Source organism: Salvelinus fontinalis, unplaced genomic scaffold (genome assembly GCF_029448725.1).
Source record: "Salvelinus fontinalis isolate EN_2023a unplaced genomic scaffold, ASM2944872v1 scaffold_1254, whole genome shotgun sequence".
Classification (NCBI taxonomy): Eukaryota; Metazoa; Chordata; class Actinopteri; order Salmoniformes; family Salmonidae; genus Salvelinus; species Salvelinus fontinalis.
Genome location: NW_026601463.1, coordinates 25,693 through 49,267, shown reverse-complemented (window position 1 = coordinate 49,267; position 23,575 = coordinate 25,693). Strand labels below are relative to the sequence as shown.

The 23,575-nt window shown below is 46.0% G+C and overlaps 1 protein-coding gene across 1 annotated transcript in view; it reads right to left on the bottom strand.

Moving 5' to 3' along the window:
• Nucleotides 1-662: 662 nt before the first annotated feature.
• LOC129848880 (protein tyrosine phosphatase type IVA 3-like) overlaps nt 663-23,575 on the bottom strand; it is a gene marked incomplete at its 3' end in the record, with an annotated part of 23,838 nt that continues 925 nt past the window's right edge. The window contains 3 exon segments of the mRNA XM_055915979.1: nt 663-737; nt 5,677-5,807; nt 21,165-21,257. Coding sequence (XP_055771954.1) covers nt 663-737; nt 5,677-5,807; nt 21,165-21,257 — 299 coding nt within the window.

Genomic DNA, 23,575 nt, shown 5'->3' with positions numbered 1-23,575 from the left:
GTGTACATACTGCCTGATGAACTGAATCTGGAGGTGAGGTGTACATACTGCCTGATGAACTGAATCTGGAGGTGAGGTGTACATACTGCCTGATGAACTGAACTGAATCTGGAGGTGAGGTGTACATACTGCCTGATGAACTGAACTGAATCTGGAGGTGAGGTGTACATACTGCCTGATGAACTGAACGAATCTGGAGGTGAGGTGTACATACTGCCTGATGAACTGAACTGAATCTGGAGGTGAGGTGTACATACTGCCTGATGAACTGAATCTGGAGGTGAGGTGTACATACTGCCTGATGAACTGAATCTGGAGGTGAGGTGTACATACTGCCTGATGAACTGAATCTGGAGGTGAGGTGTACATACTGCCTGATGAACTGAACTGAATCTGGAGGTGAGGTGTACATACTGCCTGATGAACTGAACTGAATCTGGAGGTGAGGTGTACATACTGCCTGATGAACTGAACTGAATCTGGAGGTGAGGTGTACATACTGCCTGATGAACTGAATCTGGAGGTGAGGTGTACATACTGCCTGATGAACTGAACTGAATCTGGAGGTGAGGTGTACATACTGCCTGATGAACTGAACTGAATCTGGAGGTGAGGATTACATACTGCCTGATGAACTGAATCTGGAGGTGAGGTGTACATACTGCCTGATGAACTGAACTGCCTCCTCATACTTCATCCCGCCCTCGATCAGAGCCAGAGCCACCAGCACAGGAGCCCTGGAGGGAGAAACACAAAGAAACAGCCTTTACCTGCTGTTGCTAATACTGGGACTTAAAGACACAGTCACACTGCTGCTAATACTGGGACTTAAAGACACAGTCACACTGCTGCTAATACTGGGACTTAAAGACACAGTCACACTGCTGCTAATACTGGGACTTAAAGACACAGTCACACTGCTGATACTAATACTGTGACTTAACGACACAGTCACACTGCTGATACTAATACTGTGACTTAAAGACACAGTCAAGCTGCTGCTAATACTGGGACTTAAAGACACAGTCAAGCTGCTGCTAATACTGGGACTTAAAGACACAGTCAAGCTGCTGCTAATACTGGGACTTAAAGACACAGTCAAGCTGCTGCTAATACTGGGACTTAAAGACACAGTCACACTGCTGCTAATACTGGGACTTAAAGACACAGTCACACTGCTACTAATACTGGGACTTAAAGACACAGTCATACTGCTACTAATACTGGGACTTAAAGACACAGTCACACTGCTGCTAATACTGGGACTTAAAGACACAGTCACACTGCTGCTAATACTGGGACTTAAAGACACAGTCACACTGCTGCTAATACTGGGACTTAAAGACACAGTCAAGCTGCTACTAATACTGGGACTTAAAGACACAGTCACACTGCTGCTAATACTGGGACTTAAAGACACAGTCAAGCTGCTGCTAATACTGGGACTTAAAGACACAGTCAAGCTGCTGATACTAATACTGGGACTTAAAGACACAGTCACACTGCTGCTAATACTGGGACTTAAAGACACAGTCACACTGCTGCTAATACTGGGACTTAAAGACACAGTCACGCTGCTGCTAATACTGGGACTTAAAGACACAGTCACACTGCTGCTACTAATACTGGGACTTAAAGACACAGTCACACTGCTGCTACTAATACTGGTACTTAAAGACACAGTCACACTGCTGCTACTAATACTGGGACTTAAAGACACAGTCACACTGCTGCTACTAATACTGGTACTTAAAGACACAGTCACACTGCTGCTAATACTGGGACTTAAAGACACAGTCACGCTGCTGCTAATTCTGGGACTTAAAGACACAGTCACACTGCTGCTACTAATACTGGGACTTAAAGACACAGTCACATTGCTGCTACTAATACTGGGACTTAAAGACACAGTCACACTGCTGCTACTAATACTGGGACTTAAAGACACAGTCATGCTGCTGCTAATACTGGGACTTAAAGACACAGTCACGCTGCTACTAATACTGGTACTTAAAGACACAGTCACACTGCTACTAATACTGGGACTTAAAGACACAGTCAAGCTGCTGCTAATACTGGGACTTAAAGACACAGTCACACTGCTGCTAATACTGGGACTTAACGACACAGTCAAGCTGCTGCTAATACTGGGACTTAAAGACACAGTCATGCTGCTGCTAATACTGGGACTTAAAGACACAGTCACGCTGCTGCTAATACTGGGACTTAAAGACACAGTCACACTGCTGCTAATACTGGGACTTAAAGACACAGTCAAGCTGCTGCTAATACTGGGACTTAAAGACACAGTCACGCTGCTGCTAATACTGGGACTTAAAGACACAGTCACGCTGCTGCTAATACTGGGACTTAAAGACACAGTCACGCTGCTGCTACTACTGGGACTTAAAGACACAGTCACACTGCTGCTAATACTGGTACTTAAAGACACAGTCACACTGCTGCTAATACTGGGACTTAAAGACACAGTCTCACTGCTGCTAATACTGGGACTTAAAGACACAGTCACGCTGCTGCTAATACTGGGACTTAAAGACACAGTCAAGCTGCTGCTAATACTGGGACTTAAAGACACAGTCACGCTGCTGCTAATACTGGGACTTAAAGACACAGTCAAGCTGCTGCTAATACTGGGACTTAAAGACACAGTCACACTGCTGCTAATACTGGTACTTAAAGACACAGTCACGCTGCTGCTAATACTGGGACTTAAAGACACAGTCACACTGCTGCTAATACTGGTACTTAAAGACACAGTCACGCTGCTGCTAATACTGGGACTTAAAGACACAGTCATGCTGCTGCTAATACTGGGACTTAAAGACACAGTCACGCTGCTACTAATACTGGGACTTAAAGACACAGTCACACTGCTACTAATACTGGGACTTAAAGACACAGTCACGCTGCTACTAATACTGGGACTTAAAGACACAGTCACACTGCTGCTACTAATACTGGGACTTAAAGACACAGTCACGCTGCTGCTAATACTGGGACTTAAAGACACAGTCAGAACTTTATGGGCCCTGGTCAAAAGTAGTGCACTTAATAGGGAATATGGTGCCATTTGGGACGTTACCATAGAAACAGCATTCACATAGTAAGACTTTATTAAAGACATCCATTCGTGTCCTTCCTGTTATGCCCCCAGCAACGTCCCTCTCCATGTTGTCACAACACAGCCAGTTCCCAGGGAATGGAGTTCATTCTGGTTTAAACTGTTCTGCTTTGGACAAAGGAAAGCCCTGCTGTGGGTTGACAGCTGCAACTGGTTGTGCTGTATTTGGCCACTCATATTTACAGGTAACAAATCATTAGGAAAAGCTGTAGCCCACTTTCCCCTTTTCTAGCCTTACATGGGGTTGTTGCTGTGGTTACGGTAAGTCAGTGTGGAAATAGAAAGCTGAAGAGCATAACACCACTAACACAAACACTGGACTTCTAGGAATCACTGAAGCTGGATGAGGTGCCTGCCTGGACACGAGACATTCAACTAGATTCATCTATCTAACTCTACCCTGTCGAGCCATATCAGCCTCCAGACCACTTAGATGTCACAGAGGGTACCAGCTGAACGCCAAAAACTCCCCAGCTGATTAACAGGACAACAAACAGTTCAGAGTAAAGTAAACATTGGCGCCCTGTCAAAAACCACAGACGAGTCCCAGAGGAGGTCTCCAGTACGTCACAGATAGACGATGCTTCACCAACACAGGGAGGGGAGACTGGGAAGCTCCTTCAGCTTACCCAGACAGGGGAGGCTGGCGGGCTCCTTCAGCTTACCCAGACAGGGGAGGCTGGCGGGCTCCTTCAGCTTACCCAGAGAGGGGAGGCTGGGGAGCTCCTTCAGCTTACCCAGACAGGGGAGGCTGGCGGGCTCCTTCAGCTTACCCAGACAGGGGAGGCTGTCGGGCTCCTTCAGCTTACCCAGACAGGGGAGGCTGGCGGGCTCCTTCAGCTTACCCAGAGAGGGGAGGCTGGGGAGCTCCTTCAGCTTACCCAGATAGGGGAGGCTGGGGAGCTCCTTCAGCTTACCCAGATAGGGGAGGCTGGGGAGCTCCTTCAGCTTACCCAGATAGGGGAGGCTGGGGAGCTCCTTCAGCTTACCCAGAGGGGGGAGGCTGGAGGGCTCCTTCAGCTTACCCAGAGAGGGGAGGCTGGGGAGCTCCTTCAGCTTACCCAGAGAGGGGAGGCTGGGGAGCTCCTTCAGCTTACCCAGAGAGGGGAGGCTGGGGAGCTCCTTCAGCTTACCCAGAGAGGGGAGGCTGGGGGAGCTCCTTCAGCTTACCCGGAGAGGGGAGGCTGGGGAGCTTCTTCAGCTTACCCAGAGAGGGGAGGCTGGGGGGCTCCTTCAGCTTACCCAGAGAGGAGAGGCTGGGAGGCTCCTTCAGCTTACCCAGAGAGGGGAGGGAGGGAAGAGGCTGGGGAGGCCAGGGGGCTTGGGGGGCTACTTCAGCTTACCTAGGAGGGGAGGGAGGGAAGAGGCTGGGGAGGCTAGGGGTCTGGGAGGCTCCTTCAGCTTACCCAGGAGGGGAGGGAAGAGGCTGGGGAGGCCAGGGGGCTGGGGGGCTCCTTCAGCTTACCCAGGAGGGGAGGGAGGGAAGAGCCTGGGGAGGCTAGGGGGCTCCTTCAGCTAACACAGGAAGGGGAACGGAAGAGGCTGGGGAAGTCAGGGGGCTGGAGGGGAGGGGAAGAGGGTCTCCTTCAGCTTCCTACCAATGAGCTCAACCATTATTAGTACCAAAGGCCTGGTTTAACCTGGTTTAATGGCTCTCTATTGCCCACAAGGCTCTGGTCAAAAGTAGTGCACTATGTATAGAATAGTGTACCATTTGAGACATTTTCTCCTCTACTAGCTAGCTAATACTTCATCAGTACAGATGTGACTCGTTGTCTTGTCTCTCCTCTGACATAGAGGACACCTGAAGGAACACCAGACAGGACAGGGCTAAAATGAGCCTGGTAACCAGATCAGTTCGTGCTTCTATTTAGTCAACTCCTCTTATGTTGGTTGGCATGCCAACCATAAGATCTAATGTATGGCATGCCAATCATAAGAACTAATGTATGGCATGCCAACCATAAGATCTAATGTATGGCATGCCAACCATAAGAACTAATGTATGGCATGCCAACCATTAGAAGTAATGTATGGCGTGGCCAACGGGAGTCCAGAGGCTCAACTATAGAACATACATTACAGGTCTGGGCATGGCCAACCAGAATACAGCTAACAGACATTTCACAAGACAACTGGCTACATCCCAAATGGCAGCCTATTCCCTACATAGTGCACTACTTTTGACCAGAGTTCTGGTGAGCTGACTAGTAGAGATCCAATCTGAGAGGATACATTTAGAGACACAATAGAAATGCTGCTTCAACGTTTTTCAGACCTCAACCTCTGTGCTTTGAATAATAAACGGTGGATTAGTTGAGAAGGAGTGGTCCTTGGCTAACAGTTGACTTTGGCTTGGGTCTGTCTGCATGCAGAGAGAGGGACCTGGTCAGGCTGTAGGAGAAGGGGAGAGACTGGTGGCTGCTGAGACAGTGGCCGTCACAGTGGGTGGGTGACACTGCAGCCTTGTGAGCTTGGCTCAACTGTCTCACCCAATCAGAACCCTAAGACAGAAGAGTATTAATGATCCGTACCGTCCCAGCCCGGCAACACAGTGCACCGCCACGCAGCAGCCAGGGTCCTCACGGAACTTAGTCTTCAGCAGGTTCAGCCAATCATCTACGATCTTAGTGGGCGGAGGGGCACCGTCATCAAAGGCCCAGTCCTGGAAAACATACAAATACATTCACATTAGAAAACAATGTAATTGTCTACACAATGTGGGAACTGGTCTTCGGCATCACACATCATAAACAGTACAATTCTGTCTCTCTGACAGAAACAGCTGATTAGCATTGGCACTCTGAGGGAGCCCATTGTTACGAGACAAAGCAGCTCTACACTGCACCCCTACCTACTCTAAACTGAGGAACCAGACAAAGCAGCTCTACACTGCACCCCTACCTACTCTAAACTGAGGAACCAGACTAAGCAGCTCTACACTGCACCCCTACCTAAGCTAAACTGAGGAACCAGACTAAGCAGCTCTACACTGCACCCCTACCTACTCTAAACTGAGGAACCAGACTAAGCAGCTCTACACTGCACCCCTACCTACTCTAAACTGAGGAACCAGACTAAGCAGCTCTACACTGCACCCCTACCTACTCTAAACTGAGGAACCAGACAAAGCAGCTCTACACTGCACCCCTACCTACTCTAAACTGAGGAACCAGACTAAGCAGCTCTACACTGCACCCCTACCTACTCTAAACTGAGGAACCAGACTAAGCAGCTCTACACTGCACCCCTACCTACTCTAAACTGAGGAACCAGACAAAGCAGCTCTACACTGCACCCCTACCTACTCTAAACTGAGGAACCAGACTAAGCAGCTCTACACTGCACCCCTACCTACTCTAAACTGAGGAACCAGACAAAGCAGCTCTACACTGCACCCCTACCTACTCTAAACTGAGGAACCAGACAAAGCAGCTCTACACTGCACCCCTACCTACTCTAAACTGAGGAACCAGACAAAGCAGCTCTACACTGCACCCCTACCTACTCTAAACTGAGGAACCAGACTAAGCAGCTCTACACTGCACCCCTACCTACTCTAAACCGAGGAACCAGACAAAGCAGCTCTACACTGCACCCCTACCTACTCTAAACTGAGGAACCAGACTAAGCAGCTCTACACTGCACCCCTACCTACTCTAAACTGAGGAACCAGACAAAGCAGCTCTACACTGCACCCCTACCTAATCTAAACTGAGGAACCAGACTAAGCAGCTCTACACTGCACCCCTACCTACTCTAAACTGAGGAATCAGACAACGCAGCTCTACACTGCACCCCTACCTACTCTAAACTGAGGAACCAGACTAAGCAGCTCTACACTGCACCCCTACCTACTCTAAACTGAGGAATCAGACAACGCAGCTCTACACTGCACCCCTACCTACTCTAAACTGAGGAACCAGACAAAGCAGCTCTACACTGCACCCCTACCTACTCTAAACTGAGGAACCAGACTAAGCAGCTCTACACTGCACCCCTACCTAATCTAAACTGAGGAACCAGACTAAGCAGCTCTACACTGCACCCCTACCTACTCTAAACTGAGGAATCAGACAACGCAGCTCTACACTGCACCCCTAACTACTCTAAACTGAGGAACCAGACAAAGCAGCTCTACACTGCACCCCTACCTACTCTAAACTGAGGAATCAGACAACGCAGCTCTACACTGCACCCCTACCTAATCTAAACTGAGGAACCAGACAAAGCAGCTCTACACTGCACCCCTACCTACTCTAAACTGAGGAACCAGACAACGCAGCTCTACACTGCACCCCTACCTACTCTAAACTGAGGAACCAGACTAAGCAGCTCTACACTGCACCCCTACCTACTCTAAACTGAGGAACCAGACTAAGCAGCTCTACACTGCACCCCTACCTACTCTAAACTGAGGAACCAGACTAAGCAGCTCTACACTGCACCCCTACCTACTCTAAACTGAGGAACCAGACAAAGCAGCTCTACACTGCACCCCTACCTACTCTAAACTGAGGAACCAGACAAAGCAGCTCTACACTGCACCCCTACCTACTCTAAACTGAGGAACCAGACAAAGCAGCTCTACACTGCACCCCTACCTACTCTAAACTGAGGAACCAGACTAAGCAGCTCTACACTGCACCCCTACCTACTCTAAACTGAGGAACCAGACAAAGCAGCTCTACACTGCACCCCTACCTACTCTAAACTGAGGAACCAGACAAAGCAGCTCTACACTGCACCCCTACCTACTCTAAACTGAGGAACCAGACAAAGCAGCTCTACACTGCACCCCTACCTACTCTAAACTGAGGAACCAGACTAAGCAGCTCTACACTGCACCCCTACCTACTCTAAACTGAGGAACCAGACAAAGCAGCTCTACACTGCACCCCTACCTACTCTAAACTGAGGAACCAGACAAAGCAGCTCTACACTGCACCCCTACCTACTCTAAACTGAGGAATCAGACAACGCAGCTCTACACTGCACCCCTACCTAATCTAAACTGAGGAACCAGACAAAGCAGCTCTACACTGCACCCCTACCTACTCTAAACTGAGGAACCAGACTAAGCAGCTCTACACTGCACCCCTACCTACTCTAAACTGAGGAACCAGACTAAGCAGCTCTACACTGCACCCCTACCTACTCTAAACTGAGGAACCAGACTAAGCAGCTCTACACTGCACCCCTACCTACTCTAAACTGAGGAACCAGACTAAGCAGCTCTACACTGCACCCCTACCTACTCTAAACTGAGGAACCAGACAAAGCAGCTCTACACTGCACCCCTACCTACTCTAAACTGAGGAACCAGACAAAGCAGCTCTACACTGCACCCCTACCTACTCTAAACTGAGGAACCAGACAAAGCAGCTCTACACTGCACCCCTACCTACTCTAAACTGAGGAACCAGACTAAGCAGCTCTACACTGCACCCCTACCTACTCTAAACTGAGGAACCAGACAAAGCAGCTCTACACTGCACCCCTACCTACTCTAAACTGAGGAACCAGACAAAGCAGCTCTACACTGCACCCCTACCTACTCTAAACTGAGGAACCAGACAAAGCAGCTCTACACTGCACCCCTACCTACTCTAAACTGAGGAACCAGACAAAGCAGCTCTACACTGCACCCCTACCTACTCTAAACTGAGGAACCAGACTAAGCAGCTCTACACTGCACCCCTACCTACTCTAAACTGAGGAACCAGACAAAGCAGCTCTACACTGCACCCCTACCTACTCTAAACTGAGGAACCAGACAAAGCAGCTCTACACTGCACCCCTACCTACTCTAAACTGAGGAATCAGACAACGCAGCTCTACACTGCACCCCTACCTAATCTAAACTGAGGAACCAGACAAAGCAGCTCTACACTGCACCCCTACCTACTCTAAACTGAGGAACCAGACAACGCAGCTCTACACTGCACCCCTACCTACTCTAAACTGAGGAACCAGACTAAGCAGCTCTACACTGCACCCCTACCTACTCTAAACTGAGGAACCAGACTAAGCAGCTCTACACTGTACCCCTACCTACTCTAAACTGAGGAACCAGACTAAGCAGCTCTACACTGCACCCCTACCTACTCTAAACTGAGGAACCAGACAAAGCAGCTCTACACTGCACCCCTACCTACTCTAAACTGAGGAACCAGACAAAGCAGCTCTACACTGCACCCCTACCTACTCTAAACTGAGGAACCAGACAAAGCAGCTCTACACTGCACCCCTACCTACTCTAAACTGAGGAACCAGACTAAGCAGCTCTACACTGCACCCCTACCTACTCTAAACTGAGGAACCAGACAAAGCAGCTCTACACTGCACCCCTACCTACTCTAAACTGAGGAACCAGACAAAGCAGCTCTACACTGCACCCCTACCTACTCTAAACTGAGGAACCAGACAAAGCAGCTCTACACTGCACCCCTACCTACTCTAAACTGAGGAACCAGACAAAGCAGCTCTACACTGCACCCCTAACTACTCTAAACTGAGGAACCAGACAAAGCAGAATCCCCTACTGAGGGAGAATGTATTAAAAGAGTTTGTGAAGCGCTGCATGTCTGAAACAACTGGTTCCAAGCCGCTGCACACTGTGAAATGAGACCTCTGTACCCACATAACAGGGAGGAACGCAGAGTGTACCAACCTCAGTCATCTAAGCATGACTCTCAACATGAACAAACTGTCACCACAGACAACACACTGTCCTGTGTCCTTCCTTCACCATTCACTCTTCCTGCCATCTCAACAAGCACCTCCCATCCAAACAGTGGGAACATTCAGTCAGCGACTGGTGGTTTCTGAGGGCCTAGATGTGTCTCAAATGGTACCCTATTCCCTATATAGTGCACTACAATAGGGCTCTGGTCAAAATTAGTGCACAATATAGGCAATAGGGTGCCATTTGGGACACATACCATGTTCCATCAGCACCCACAGCATCAGGAAAGACTTCTGTCAACACAGACACACTATAAGGGTTTGTTTGTAGTTGGTGCAGAACCACAACACAGAACAGATGTGTGGTTACCTCTTCTTCACTGAATGAACTGTGGTGAACTGTTTGACTTCAACGTTTAATTGGTTTGGCTAGTGTACATTAAATCAGTCGGTTGGATACAATGTATTTTTCTGGCCATGTTGGGCTATCATCCTCTATAATGACAAACATTCTTTCATTGAAGGATTAGACAATGATGGTAGATTAACTAAGACATCCATCACCAGGTCAGATATAGACCTAATGCACCACACAGCATCAAGGATGCTCAAACCAGCTGTTTGACTCCTCCATTTGACAGATAAAGGCTTAAAGCAGAAACCATGGGTGTCTAGATCAGTCACACTAGAGACCCATCAGACACTGTATCCGGCCGTGATTGGGAGTCCCATAGGGCGACGCACAATTGGCCCAGCGTCGTTCGGGTTTGGTCGGCGTAGGCCGTCATTGTAAATAAGAATTTGTTCTTAACTGACTTGCCTAGTTAAATAAAAGGTTACATGTAAAAACACACACACAGACAGACAGAGACAGAGAGAGACAGAGACAGAGACAGAGAGACAGAGAGACAGAGAGACAGAGAGACAGAGAGACAGAGAGACAGAGAGACAGAGAGAGAGAGAGAGACAGAGAGAGTCATCTCTTATCATCTAGTGGAGTGGGACTTCCAACACCACAATACCTGCTCCCAGGAACAAACATCTTGTGTGATTGACGACAATGCGTTACCAAGGCAACAGCTCCCTTCAAAAGCCCTCGGGGGCTCAGCTGAACCAGTGGATCACAGGCTGGGAAGGATGTTATGATGACATCACTATTTCACACTGCCATGAATAGAAAGGTGCAACTGGGACTTTCTCTGTTAAAAAAACAAACAAGAAAGTGATCTGAAGGACTGATACTACAGGATGAACAAGAGGATGTCTCGTCAGCGCCAGCGTTTCCTGTTTCCTTCTGATCATCTCCAGTGAGGGAACAACAGGTGTGCTGGGTGTGAACCACCTCTGGGGTTAAGGGGCGTTCCACATGGACACTGTAGGCTGCGTCCCAAACGGGTCATAGGACCCAGAGCCTAGGGTTGGGACCATACCAGTATCGTGATACTCATTAGTATCGTGACAAGGAAACAAAACATGACGCGGCTGTAACTTTTTGGGGAAAACAGCCCTAATGAAACATATAGGATATTCAGGGCACCATTTTGGACGCACACAGTATCCATTCTACCAGTAACACAGAGGTAAAACACACAACAGGATCCATTCTACCAGTAACACACAGGCAAAACCCACAACAGGATGCATTCTATCAGTAACACACAGGCAAAACACACAACAGGATGCATTCTATCAGTAACACACAGGCAAAACCCACAACAGGATGCATTCTATCAGTAACACACAGGCAAAACACACAACAGTATCCATCCTACCAATAACACACAGGCAAAACACACAACAGTATCCATTCTACCAGTAACACACAGGCAAAACACACAACAGGATCCATTATATCAGTAACATACAGGCAAAACACACAACAGGATCCATTATATCAGTAACATACAGGCAAAACCCACAAAAGGATCCATCCTACCAGTAACACACAGGCAAAACCCACAACAGGATCCATTCTACTCTCTGTTCAGTGTTCCAGGTATGACACTAATCCTGTACATGGCAAGGCCTGACCCTAACCTCACATGAAATGCCTTGAATTGCTCTGCATCCTGCTATGGACATCTAAAGAAGCTGTGGGCAACAAGATATGTAGAAGTCACCACAACACCGAAGATACAGAAATGGCCATTTGCATGTCTGTTGTGACCACAGAACTCCATAATGGGTGAACCTGTTGTGACAACCTTGAGAGTAAATCTCTCCCTAATAGAATCTTAGACTGTAGAGAGGATGTGGGTAAAAATACCATTTACATCTACTAAGAGGTGAACAGAGCCGCCTGGTATGTCAACAGTAAGCTATTCATGTCGTGAAGCTCATTACAAGTCGCTCCAACCAACGCAGCCCAGAGCTAGAGACAAGAGCTTGGAGGAGGAGGCAGAGTTCTAATTGTGGCCGAAGAACGTCTTGGGCCGTTTCCCGGAACCCCCAGAACAGACCTTGTCACCATGGTATCCTTCTTCCTCTGCAACTTGACTATCGTACGGCAGGCAGCGAGACGTTTGGCAGAGTGTAGGTCTCAAATCTGGCAACCTATTCCCTTTATAGTGCAGTGCACTACTTATGATTAAGGCCCATACAGCTCTGCTCAAAAGTAGTGCACTATATAGGCAATAGGGTGCCATTTTGGGCCACTTCCTGAATGAGTCCACAGTCCCTTTATATCAGCCAGCTGAACGTTATCACATGCTACAGAGGACGGTCTATGTTAAGTCAGTCACAAGGTGGATGGATGCACCTCTGGTACTTACCACTGTTATTGTTGGTTATATATGGCCTCCAAATATACCTCCACCATTACTGATACACTGGTAAGACTAAAGTAACGTGCAAAAGCAGAGAGTGTGGGAGTAACGTTTCTCCACATAATGCCAATAAATAACCTCTGAGCAATGAAAGCATCAGGAGCCATGCCAGACGGAACAGACAGTGCAGCACATTACACAGCGTGCTGAAGGAGACAGACAACGTGGGTTTCATCTGGAGTTCAGGGAGATGTGGAGGGGAACAGGGAACTGGGTTTCACCTGCCAGCCAGTCTCTCTCAGCTGGTGGCTAATCTTCTGCTCTCTGCTGTGTTCCTATTGAAGAGGAGGCACTGACCCAGTCAGTCAGCAAGTGTACAAGGGTACGTCCCAAATGGCACCCTATTCCCTACATAGTGCACTACCTTTGACCAGAGCCAGACTCAGTCAGCCAGGATTCAAGGCTCTCAATTCAATTTCAATTTAAGGGCTTTATTGGCATGGGAAACATATGTTTACATTGCCAAAGCAAGTGAAATAGATAATAAACAAAAGGGAAATAAACAAAAAATGAACATTAAACTCACAAAAGTTCCAAAAGAATAAAGACAATTCAAATGTCATATTATGTATACAGACAGTGCTGTAATGATATGCAAATAGTGCTTCTACACCTGCATTGCTTGCTGTTTTGGGGTTTTAGGCTGGGTTTCTGTACAGCACTTCGAGATATTAGCTGATGTACAAAGGGCTATATAAAATAAACTTGATTGAAACTTGAAATAGTTCAAGTACAAAAGGGAAAATAAATAAACATAAATATTAGGTTGTATTTACAATGGCGTTTGTTCTACACTGGTTGCCCTTTTCATGTGGCAACAGGTCACAAATCTTGCTGCTGTGATTGCACACTGTGGTATTTCACCCAGTAGATATGGGAGTTTATCAAAATTGGATTTGTTTTTGAATTCTTTGTGGGTCTGTGTAATCTGAGTGAAATATGTTTCTCTAATTTGGTCATACATTTGGCAGGAGGTTAGGAAGTGCAGCTCAGTTTCCACCTCATTTTGTGGGCAGTGTGCATATAGCCTGTCTTCGGCGGCCTCTCTCAATAGCAAGGCTATGCTCACGCTCTCTCTCACACAGGGAAGAGAGAGGAATCAGTCAGCCAGGATACAAGGCTCTCTCTCACACAGGGAAAAGAAGAGAGAGGACTCTCTCAGTCAGGATTCAAGGCTCTCTCTCACACAGGGAAAAGAAGAGAGAGGACTCTCTCAGTCAGGATACAAGGCTCTCTCTCACAGGGAAAAGAAGAGAGAGGAATCAGTCAGTCAGGATACAAGGCTCTCTCTCACACAGGGAAGAGAAGAGAGAGGAATCAGTCAGTCAGGATACAAGGCTCTCTCTCACACAGGGAAAAGAAGAGAGAGGACTCAGTCAGCCAGGATTCAAGGCTCTCTCTCACACAGGGAAGAGAAGAGAGAGGAATCAGTCAGCCAGGATACAAGGCTCTCTCTCACACAGGGAAAAGAAGAGAGAGGACTCAGTCAGTCAGGATACAAGGCTCTCTCTCACACAGGGAAGAGAAGAGAGAGGAATCTGTGTGACCGTGTCACTCTGATAACACAACAGAGAGAGGGTGGCTAAGGGCCTTATGTAACCCGGGCCTCTAGCTATCTCTACATCCCTACATTCTTCTCATCTGATGCTACCCCTCCTCTGAGAGGGTACTCTCTGCTCCCAACAACGTTATTAACTCAGAGGGAGAGAAAGGAGAGAGAGTGAAGAAAAAGAAAGACCAGAGCTGAGAGGGGAGAGAAGAAGAGGTGAGAGGAGAGGATGTTGGGAGACAAGAGAGGAGTAAACCATGATGTAAACCCTGACGCTGAGCCAGATGTGTGTGTGTGTGTGTGTGTGTGTGTGTGTGTGTGTGTGTGTGTGTGTGTGTGTGTGTGTGTGTGTGTGTTCGGGGCAGGAGGTAGTGCTTCCTCTACTCCAACACATGTGCAGCAGGGTGAGATCATGAATGACATCCTCCACATGGCAGAGAGAGAGGGAACAGGGTAGGAACATATGGAACATATGTTTTGAAACAGATGGAAAACAAAAGCGAGTAGACTCCTGTCAATGGACCAGTTCAGATAGTAACAGTAGACTCCTGTCAATGGACCAGTTCAGATAGTAACAGTAGACTCCTGTCAATGGACCAGTTCAGATAACAGTAGACTCCTGTCAATGGACCAGTTCAGATAGTAACAGTAGACTACTGTCAATGGACCAGTTCAGATAACAGTAGACTCCTGTCAATGGACCAGTTCAGATAGTAACAGTAGACTCCTGTCAATGGACCAGTTCAGATAACAGTAGACTAGTCTCAATGGACCAGTTCAGATAGTAACAGTAGACTCCTGTCAATGGACCAGTTCAGATAGTAACAGTAGACTCCTGTCAATGGACCAGTTCAGATAACAGTAGACTCCTGTCAATGGACCAGTTCAGATAGTAGCAGTAGACTAGTCTCAATGGACCAGTTCAGATAGTAGCAGTAGACTAGTCTCAATGGACCAGTTCAGATAGTAGCAGTAGACTAGTGTCAATGGACCAGTTCAGATAGTAGCAGTAGACTAGTCTCAATGGACCAGTTCAGATAGTAGCAGTAGACTAGTCTCAATGGACCAGTTCAGATAGTAGCAGTAGACTAGTCTCAATGGACCAGTTCAGATAGTAGCAGTAGACTAGTCTCAATGGACCAGTTCAGATAGTAGCAGTAGACTAGTCTCAATGGACCAGTTCAGATAGTAGCAGTAGACTAGTCTCAATGGACCAGTTCAGATAGTAGCAGTAGACTAGTCTCAATGGACCAGTTCAGATAGTAGCAGTAGACTAGTCTCAATGGACCAGTTCAGATAGTAGCAGTAGACTAGTCTCAATGGACCAGTTCAGATAGTAGCAGTAGACTAGTCTCAATGGACCAGTTCAGATAGTAGCAGTAGACTAGTCTCAATGGACCAGTTCAGATAGTAGCAGTAGACTAGTCTCAATGGACCAGTTCAGATAGTAGCAGTAGACTAGTCTCAATGGACCAGTACAGATAACAGTAGACTAGTCTCAATGGACCAGTTCAGATAGTAACAGTAGACTAGTCTCAATAGACCAGTTCAGATAGTAACAGTAGACTAGTCTCAATAGACCAGTTCAGATAGTAGCAGTAGACTAGTCTCAATGGACCAGTTCAGATAGTAGCAGTAGACTAGTCTCAATGGACCAGTTCAGATAGTAACAGTAGACTAGTCTCAATGGATCAGTTCAGATAACAGTAGACTAGTCTCAATGGACCAGTTCAGATAGTAGCAGTAGACTAGTCTCAATGGACCAGTTCAGATAGTAACAGTAGACTCCTGTCAATGGACCAGTTCAGATAGTAGCAGTAGACTAGTCTCAATGGACCAGTTCAGATAGTAGCAGTAGACTAGTCTCAATGGACCAGTTCAGATAGTAGCAGTAGACTAGTGTCAATGGACCAGTTCAGATAGTAGCAGTAGACTAGTCTCAATGGACCAGTTCAGATAGTAGCAGTAGACTAGTCTCAATGGACCAGTTCAGATAGTAGCAGTAGACTAGTCTCAATGGACCAGTTCAGATAGTAGCAGTAGACTAGTCTCAATGGACCAGTTCAGATAGTAGCAGTAGACTAGTCTCAATGGACCAGTTCAGATAGTAGCAGTAGACTAGTCTCAATGGACCAGTTCAGATAGTAGCAGTAGACTAGTCTCAATGGACCAGTTCAGATAGTAGCAGTAGACTAGTCTCAATGGACCAGTTCAGATAGTAGCAGTAGACTAGTCTCAATGGACCAGTTCAGATAGTAGCAGTAGACTAGTCTCAATGTACCAGTTCAGATAGTAGCAGTAGACTAGTCTCAATGGACCAGTTCAGATAGTAGCAGTAGACTAGTCTCAATGGACCAGTTCAGATAGTAGCAGTAGACTAGTCTCAATGGACCAGTTCAGATAGTAGCAGTAGACTAGTCTCAATGGACCAGTACAGATAACAGTAGACTAGTCTCAATGGACCAGTTCAGATAGTAACAGTAGACTAGTCTCAATAGACCAGTTCAGATAGTAGCAGTAGACTAGTCTCAATGGACCAGTTCAGATAGTAACAGTAGACTAGTCTCAATGGATCAGTTCAGATAACAGTAGACTAGTCTCAATGGACCAGTTCAGATAGTAGCAGTAGACTAGTCTCAATGGACCAGTTCAGATAGTAACAGTAGACTCCTGTCAATGGACCAGTTCAGATAGTAACAGTAGACTAGTCTCAATGGATCAGTTCAGATAACAGTAGACTAGTCTCAATGGACCAGTTCAGATAGTAGCAGTAGACTAGTCTCAATGGACCAGTTCAGATAGTAACAGTAGACTCCTGTCAATGGACCAGTTCAGATAGTAACAGTAGACTAGTCTCAATGGACCAGTTCAGATAGTAACAGTAGACTCCTGTCAATGGACCAGTTCAGATAGTAGCAGTAGACTAGTCTCAATGGACCAGTTCAGATAACAGTAGACTAGTCTCAATGGACCAGTTCAGATAGTAACAGTAGACTAGTCTCAATGGACCAGTTCAGATAGTAACAGTAGACTAGTCTCAATGGACCAGTTCAAATAGTAGCAGTAGACTAGTCTCAATGGACCAGTACATATAGTAACAGTAGACTAGTCTCAATGGACCAGTTCAGATAGTAGCAGTAGACTAGTCTCAATGGACCAGCTCAGATAGTAGCAGTAGACTAGTCTCAATGGACCAGTTCAGATAGTAGCAGTAGACTAGTCTCAATGGACCAGTTCAGATAGTAACAGTAGACTAGTCTCAATGGACCAGTTCAGATAACAGTAGACTAGTCTCAATGGACCAGTTCAGATAACAGTAGACTAGTCTCAATGGACCAGTTCAGATAGTAACAGTAGACTAGTCTCAATGGACCAGTTCAGATATTAACAGTAGACTAGTCTCAATAGACCAGTTCAGATAGTAGCAGTAGACTAGTCTCAATGGACCAGTTCAGAGAGTAGCAGTAGACTAGTCTCAATGGACCAGTTCAGATAGTAACAGTAGACTAGTCTCAATAGACCAGTTCAGATAGTAGCAGTAGACTAGTCTCAATGGACCAGTTCAGATAGTAACAGTAGACTAGTCTCAATGGACCAGTTCAGAGAGTAGCAGTAGACTAGTCTCAATGGACCAGTTCAGATAGTAACAGTAGACTCCTGTCAATGGACCAGTTCAGATAGTAGCAGTAGACTAGTCTCAATGGACCAGTTCAGATAGTAGCAGTAGACTAGTCTCAATGGACCAGTTCAGATAGTAACAGTAGACTAGTCTCAATGGACCAGTTCAGATAGTAACAGTAGACTAGTCTCAATGGACCAGTTCAGATAACAGTAGACTAGTCTCAATGGACCAGTTCAGATAGTAACAGTAGACTAGTCTCAATGGACCAGTTCAGATATTAACAGTAGACTAGTCTCAATGGACCAGTTCAGATAGTAACAGTAGACTAGTCTCAATAGACCAGTTCAGATAGTAGCAGTAGACTAGTCTCAATAGACCAGTTCAGATAGTAGCAGTAGACTAGTCTCAATGGACCAGTTCAGATAGTAGCAGTAGACTAGTCTCAATGGACCAGTTCAGATAGTAGCAGTAGACTAGTCTCAATAGACCAGTTCAGATAGTAGCAGTAGACTAGTCTCAATGGACCAGTTCAGATAGTAACAGTAGACTAGTCTCAATGGACCAGTTCAGATAGTAACAGTAGACTAGTCTCAATGGACCAGTTCAGATAGTAGCAGTAGACTAGTCTCAATGGACCAGTTCAGATAGTAGCAGTAGACTAGTCTCAATGGACCAGTTCAGATAGTAGCAGTAGACTAGTCTCAATAGACCAGTTCAGATAGTAGCAGTAGACTAGTCTCAATAGACCAGTTCAGATAGTAGCAGTAGACTAGTCTCAATGGACCAGTTCAGATAGTAGCAGTAGACTAGTCTCAATGGACCAGCTCAGATAGTAGCAGTAGACTAGTCTCAATGGACCAGTTCAGATAGTAGCAGTAGACTAGTCTCAATGGACCAGTTCAGATAGTAACAGTAGACTCCTGTCAATGGACCAGTTCAGATAGTAGCAGTAGACTAGTCTCAATGGACCAGTTCAGATAACAGTAGACTAGTCTCAATGGACCAGTTCAGATAGTAACAGTAGACTAGTCTCAATGGACCAGTTCAGATAACAGTAGACTAGTCTCAATGGACCAGTTCAGATAACAGTAGACTAGTCTCAATGGACCAGTTCAGATAAGAGTAGACTAGTCTCAATGGACCAGTTCAGATAGTAGCAGTAGACTAGTCTCAATGGACCAGTTCAGATAGTAGCAGTAGACTAGTCTCAATGGACCAGTTCAGATAGTAGCAGTAGACTAGTCTCAATGGACCAGTTCAGATAGTAACAGTAGACTAGTCTCAATGGACCAGTTCAGAGAGTAGCAGTAGACTAGTCTCAATGGACCAGTTCAGATAGTAACAGTAGACTCCTGTCAATGGACCAGTTCAGATAGTAGCAGTAGACTAGTCTCAATGGACCAGTTCAGATAGTAGCAGTAGACTAGTCTCAATGGACCAGTTCAGATAGTAACAGTAGACTAGTCTCAATGGACCAGTTCAGATAGTAACAGTAGACTAGTCTCAATGGACCAGTTCAGATAGTAGCAGTAGACTAGTCTCAATGGACCAGTTCAGATAGTAGCAGTAGACTAGTCTCAATAGACCAGTTCAGATAGTAGCAGTAGACTAGTCTCAATAGACCAGTTCAGATAGTAGCAGTAGACTAGTCTCAATAGACCAGTTCAGATAGTAACAGTAGACTAGTCTCAATGGACCAGTTCAGATAGTAGCAGTAGACTAGTCTCAATGGACCAGTTCAGATAGTAGCAGTAGACTAGTCTCAATGGACCAGTTCAGATAGTAACAGTAGACTAGTCTCAATGGACCAGTTCAGATAGTAACAGTAGACTAGTCTCAATGGACCAGTTCAGATAGTAACAGTAGACTAGTCTCAATGGACCAGTTCAGATAGTAACAGTAGACTAGTCTCAATGGACCAGTTCAGATAACAGTAGACTAGTCTCAATGGACCAGTTCAGATAACAGTAGACTAGTCTCAATGGACCAGTTCAGATAACAGTAGACTAGTCTCAATGGACCAGTTCAGATAACAGTAGACTAGTCTCAATGGACCAGTTCAGATAGTAACAGTAGACTAGTCTCAATGGACCAGTTCAGATATTAACAGTAGACTAGTCTCAATGGACCAGTTCAGATAGTAGCAGTAGACTAGTCTCAATGGACCAGTTCAGATAGTAACAGTAGACTAGTCTCAATGGACCAGTTCAGATAGTAACAGTAGACTAGTCTCAATGGACCAGTTCAGATAGTAACAGTAGACTAGTCTCAATGGACCAGTTCAGATAGTAACAGTAGACTAGTCTCAATGGACCAGTTCAGATAGTAACAGTAGACTAGTCTCAATGGACCAGTTCAGATAGTAACAGTAGACTAGTCTCAATGGACCAGTTCAGATAACAGTAGACTAGTCTCAATGGACCAGTTCAGATAGTAACAGTAGACTAGTCTCAATGGACCAGTTCAGATAGTAACAGTAGACTAGTCTCAATGGACCAGTTCAGATAGTAACAGTAGACTAGTCTCAATGGACCAGTTCAGATAGTAGCAGTAGACTAGTCTCAATGGACCAGTTCAGATAGTAGCAGTAGACTAGTCTCAATGGACCAGTTCAGATAACAGTAGACTAGTCTCAATGGACCAGTTCAGATAACAGTAGACTAGTCTCAATGGACCAGTACAGATAGCAGCAGTAGACTAGTCTCAATGGACCAGTTCAGATAGTAGCAGTAGACTAGTCTCAATGGACCAGTTCAGATAGTAGCAGTAGACTAGTCTCAATGGACCAGTTCAGATAGTAGCAGTAGACTAGTCTCAATGGACCAGTACAGATAGTAGCAGTAGACTAGTCTCAATGGACCAGTACAGATAACAGTAGACTAGTCTCAATGGACCAGTTCAGATAACAGTAGACTAGTCTCAATGGACCAGTTCAGATAAGAGTAGACTAGTCTCAATGGACCAGTTCAGATAGTAACAGTAGACTCGTCTCAATGGACCAGTTCAGATAGTAACAGTAGACTAGTCTCAATGGACCAGTTCAGGTAACAGTAGACTAGTCTCAATGGACCAGTTCAGATAGTAACAGTAGACTAGTCTCACCTCATTTTGTACCAACTGAACACCACCAGGGTCATATTCATTAATGCACAGCGTACCAGAACTTTTGGCACCGTAGCAAAACGTCTTGCAACAGAAACAGACAGCTTTTCTCATTGGACAAATTCAGGTAGGTCCCCCTTCGTTTCAGCCTGTTTTGCTTCCGTTTGGTTCCTAGTGAATAGGACCCTAGTGAGAGAGTGTAGAGAAGAGAGATCCGATGTGTGTATCGTTGCTCACCATGACTGTGATGCCATCCTTCTCCAGAGGTGTCTTGTCGTAGGTGACCTCACACACACGCACCACTGTTGTAGCACCATACTGCTTCAGGTCCTGGGAAAGGGAGAGAAACCATTCTAACCAGATTTCTGGGAATGAACATCTTGATAAAGGTCTGTCTGACATTTCTCTTCAGAGTGCGCTTGATATAAATCCGTGTTGCTGCTATCTACATTCTGTCCATGGAACTTGATATAAATCTGTGTTTCTGCTTTCTACATTCTGTCCATGGAACTTGATATAAATCTGTGTTTCTGCTTTCTACATTCTGTCCATGGAACTTGATATAAATCTGTGTTTCTGCTTTCTACATTCTGTCCATGGAACTTGATATAAATCTGTGTTTCTGCTATCTACATTCTGTCCATGGAACTTGATATAAATCTGTGTTTCTGCTATCTACATTCTGTCCATGGAACTTGATATAAAGGATGTGGTCTAGGTCAACACATTGGATACTTTACTGTCCATCCATCCATCTACTGGTAACTTCATTAAAACCATTCATGAGTCGGAGGTTTGACAATGACAGTTGTAATACCAGTTAGATTGATTTGGTAACAGCCCTGTCACATGACACAGCTAGCTACAGTAGTAACACCAATCAGACCGAGTAGGATTAAGTTTTCCCTAGACGCTGATCTACAATCAGTTCTGGGTTTTCCCTGAGAGACTCACACTGTTCTTAGAACCAAGTTTTCAGGATTAGCCAATCACAGATTTCCATTGTCACCTAATTTAAATATTATTCCATTGGTTGTGACATTTCCATTTTCACCTAACATGAATATTCATTAAGCTTAGATCTGGGCTAAGAGCATGCAGTGTGAACCCGGAGGTGTAATCTGATTTTAGATCAGTTACCTAGGGGCCACTTCTAACTCAGCAGGATTAGACGACCGAGAGCCAGAACAGTCTGGAAGATTCCTCTTTTGTCTCACCTCGATGAAGGTGATAAGAGTGGTGTTGTGTGGAAGGTTCCTCTCTGTTTCACCTCGATGAAGGTAATAAGAGTGGTGTTAGTGTGTTGTGTGGAAGGTTCCTCTCTGTTTCACCTCGATGAAGGTGATAAGAGTGGTGTTGTGTGGAAGGTTCTCTATCTTACCTCGATGAAGGTAATAAGAGTGGTGTTAGTGGTGTTGTGTGGAAGGTTCTTCTCTGTTTCACCTCGATGAAGGTAATAAGAGTGGTGTTAGTGTGTTGTGTGGAAGGTTCCTCTCTGTCTCACCTCGATTAAGGTGATAAGAGTGGTGTTGTGTGGAAGGTTCTCTATCTTACCTCGATGAAGGTAATAAGAGTGGTGTTAGTGGTGTTGTGTGGAAGGTTCTTCTCTGTTTCACCTCGATGAAGGTAATAAGGGTGGTGTTAGTGTGTTGTGTGGAAGGTTCCTCTCTGTCTTACCTCGATGAAGGTGATAGGAGTGGTGTTGTGTGGAAGGTTCTTCTCTGTTTCACCTCGATGAAGGTGGTAAGAGTGGTGTTAGTGGTGTTGTGTGGAAGGTTCTTCTCTGTTCCACCTCGATGAAGGTAATAAGAGTGGTGTTAGTGTGTTGTGTGGAAGGTTCCTCTCTGTCTCATCTCGATGAAGGTGGTAAGAGTGGTGTTGTGTGGAAGGTTCCTCTCTGTCTCACCTCGATGAAGGTGGTAAGAGTGGTGTTAGTGGTGTTGTGTGGAAGGTTCTCTGTCTCACCTCGATGAAGGTGATAAGAGTGGTGTTGTGTGGAAGGTTCCTCTCTGTCTCACCTCGATGAAGGTGGTAAGAGTGGTGTTAGTGGTGTTGTGTGGAAGGTTCCTCTCTGTCTCACCTCGATGAAGGTGGTAAGAGTGGTGTTAGTGTGTTGTGTGGAAGGTTCCTCTCTGTCTCACCTTGATGAAGGTAATAAGAGTGGTGTTAGTGTGTTGTGTGGAAGGTTCCTCTCTGTCTCACCTTGATGAAGGTAATAAGAGTGGTGTTAGTGTGTTGTGTGGAAGGTTCCTCTCTGTCTCACCTCGATGAAGGTAATAAGAGTGGTGTTAGTGGTGTTGTGTGGAAGGTTCCTCTCTGTCTCACCTCGATGAAGGTAATAAGAGTGGTGTTAGTGGTGTTGTGTGGAAGGTTCCTCTCTGTCTCACCTCGATGAAGGTGGTAAGAGTGGTGTTAGTGGTGTTGTGTGGAAGGTTCCTCTCTGTCTCACCTCGATGAAGGTGATAAGAGTGGTGTTAGTGGTGTTGTGTGGAAGGTTCCTCTCTGTCTCACCTCGATGAAGGTAATAAGAGTGGTGTTAGTGTGTTGTGTGGAAGGTTCCTCTCTGTCTCACCTCGATGAAGGTAATAAGAGTGGTGTTAGTGGTGTTGTGTGGAAGGTTCCTCTCTGTCTCACCTCGATGAAGGTGG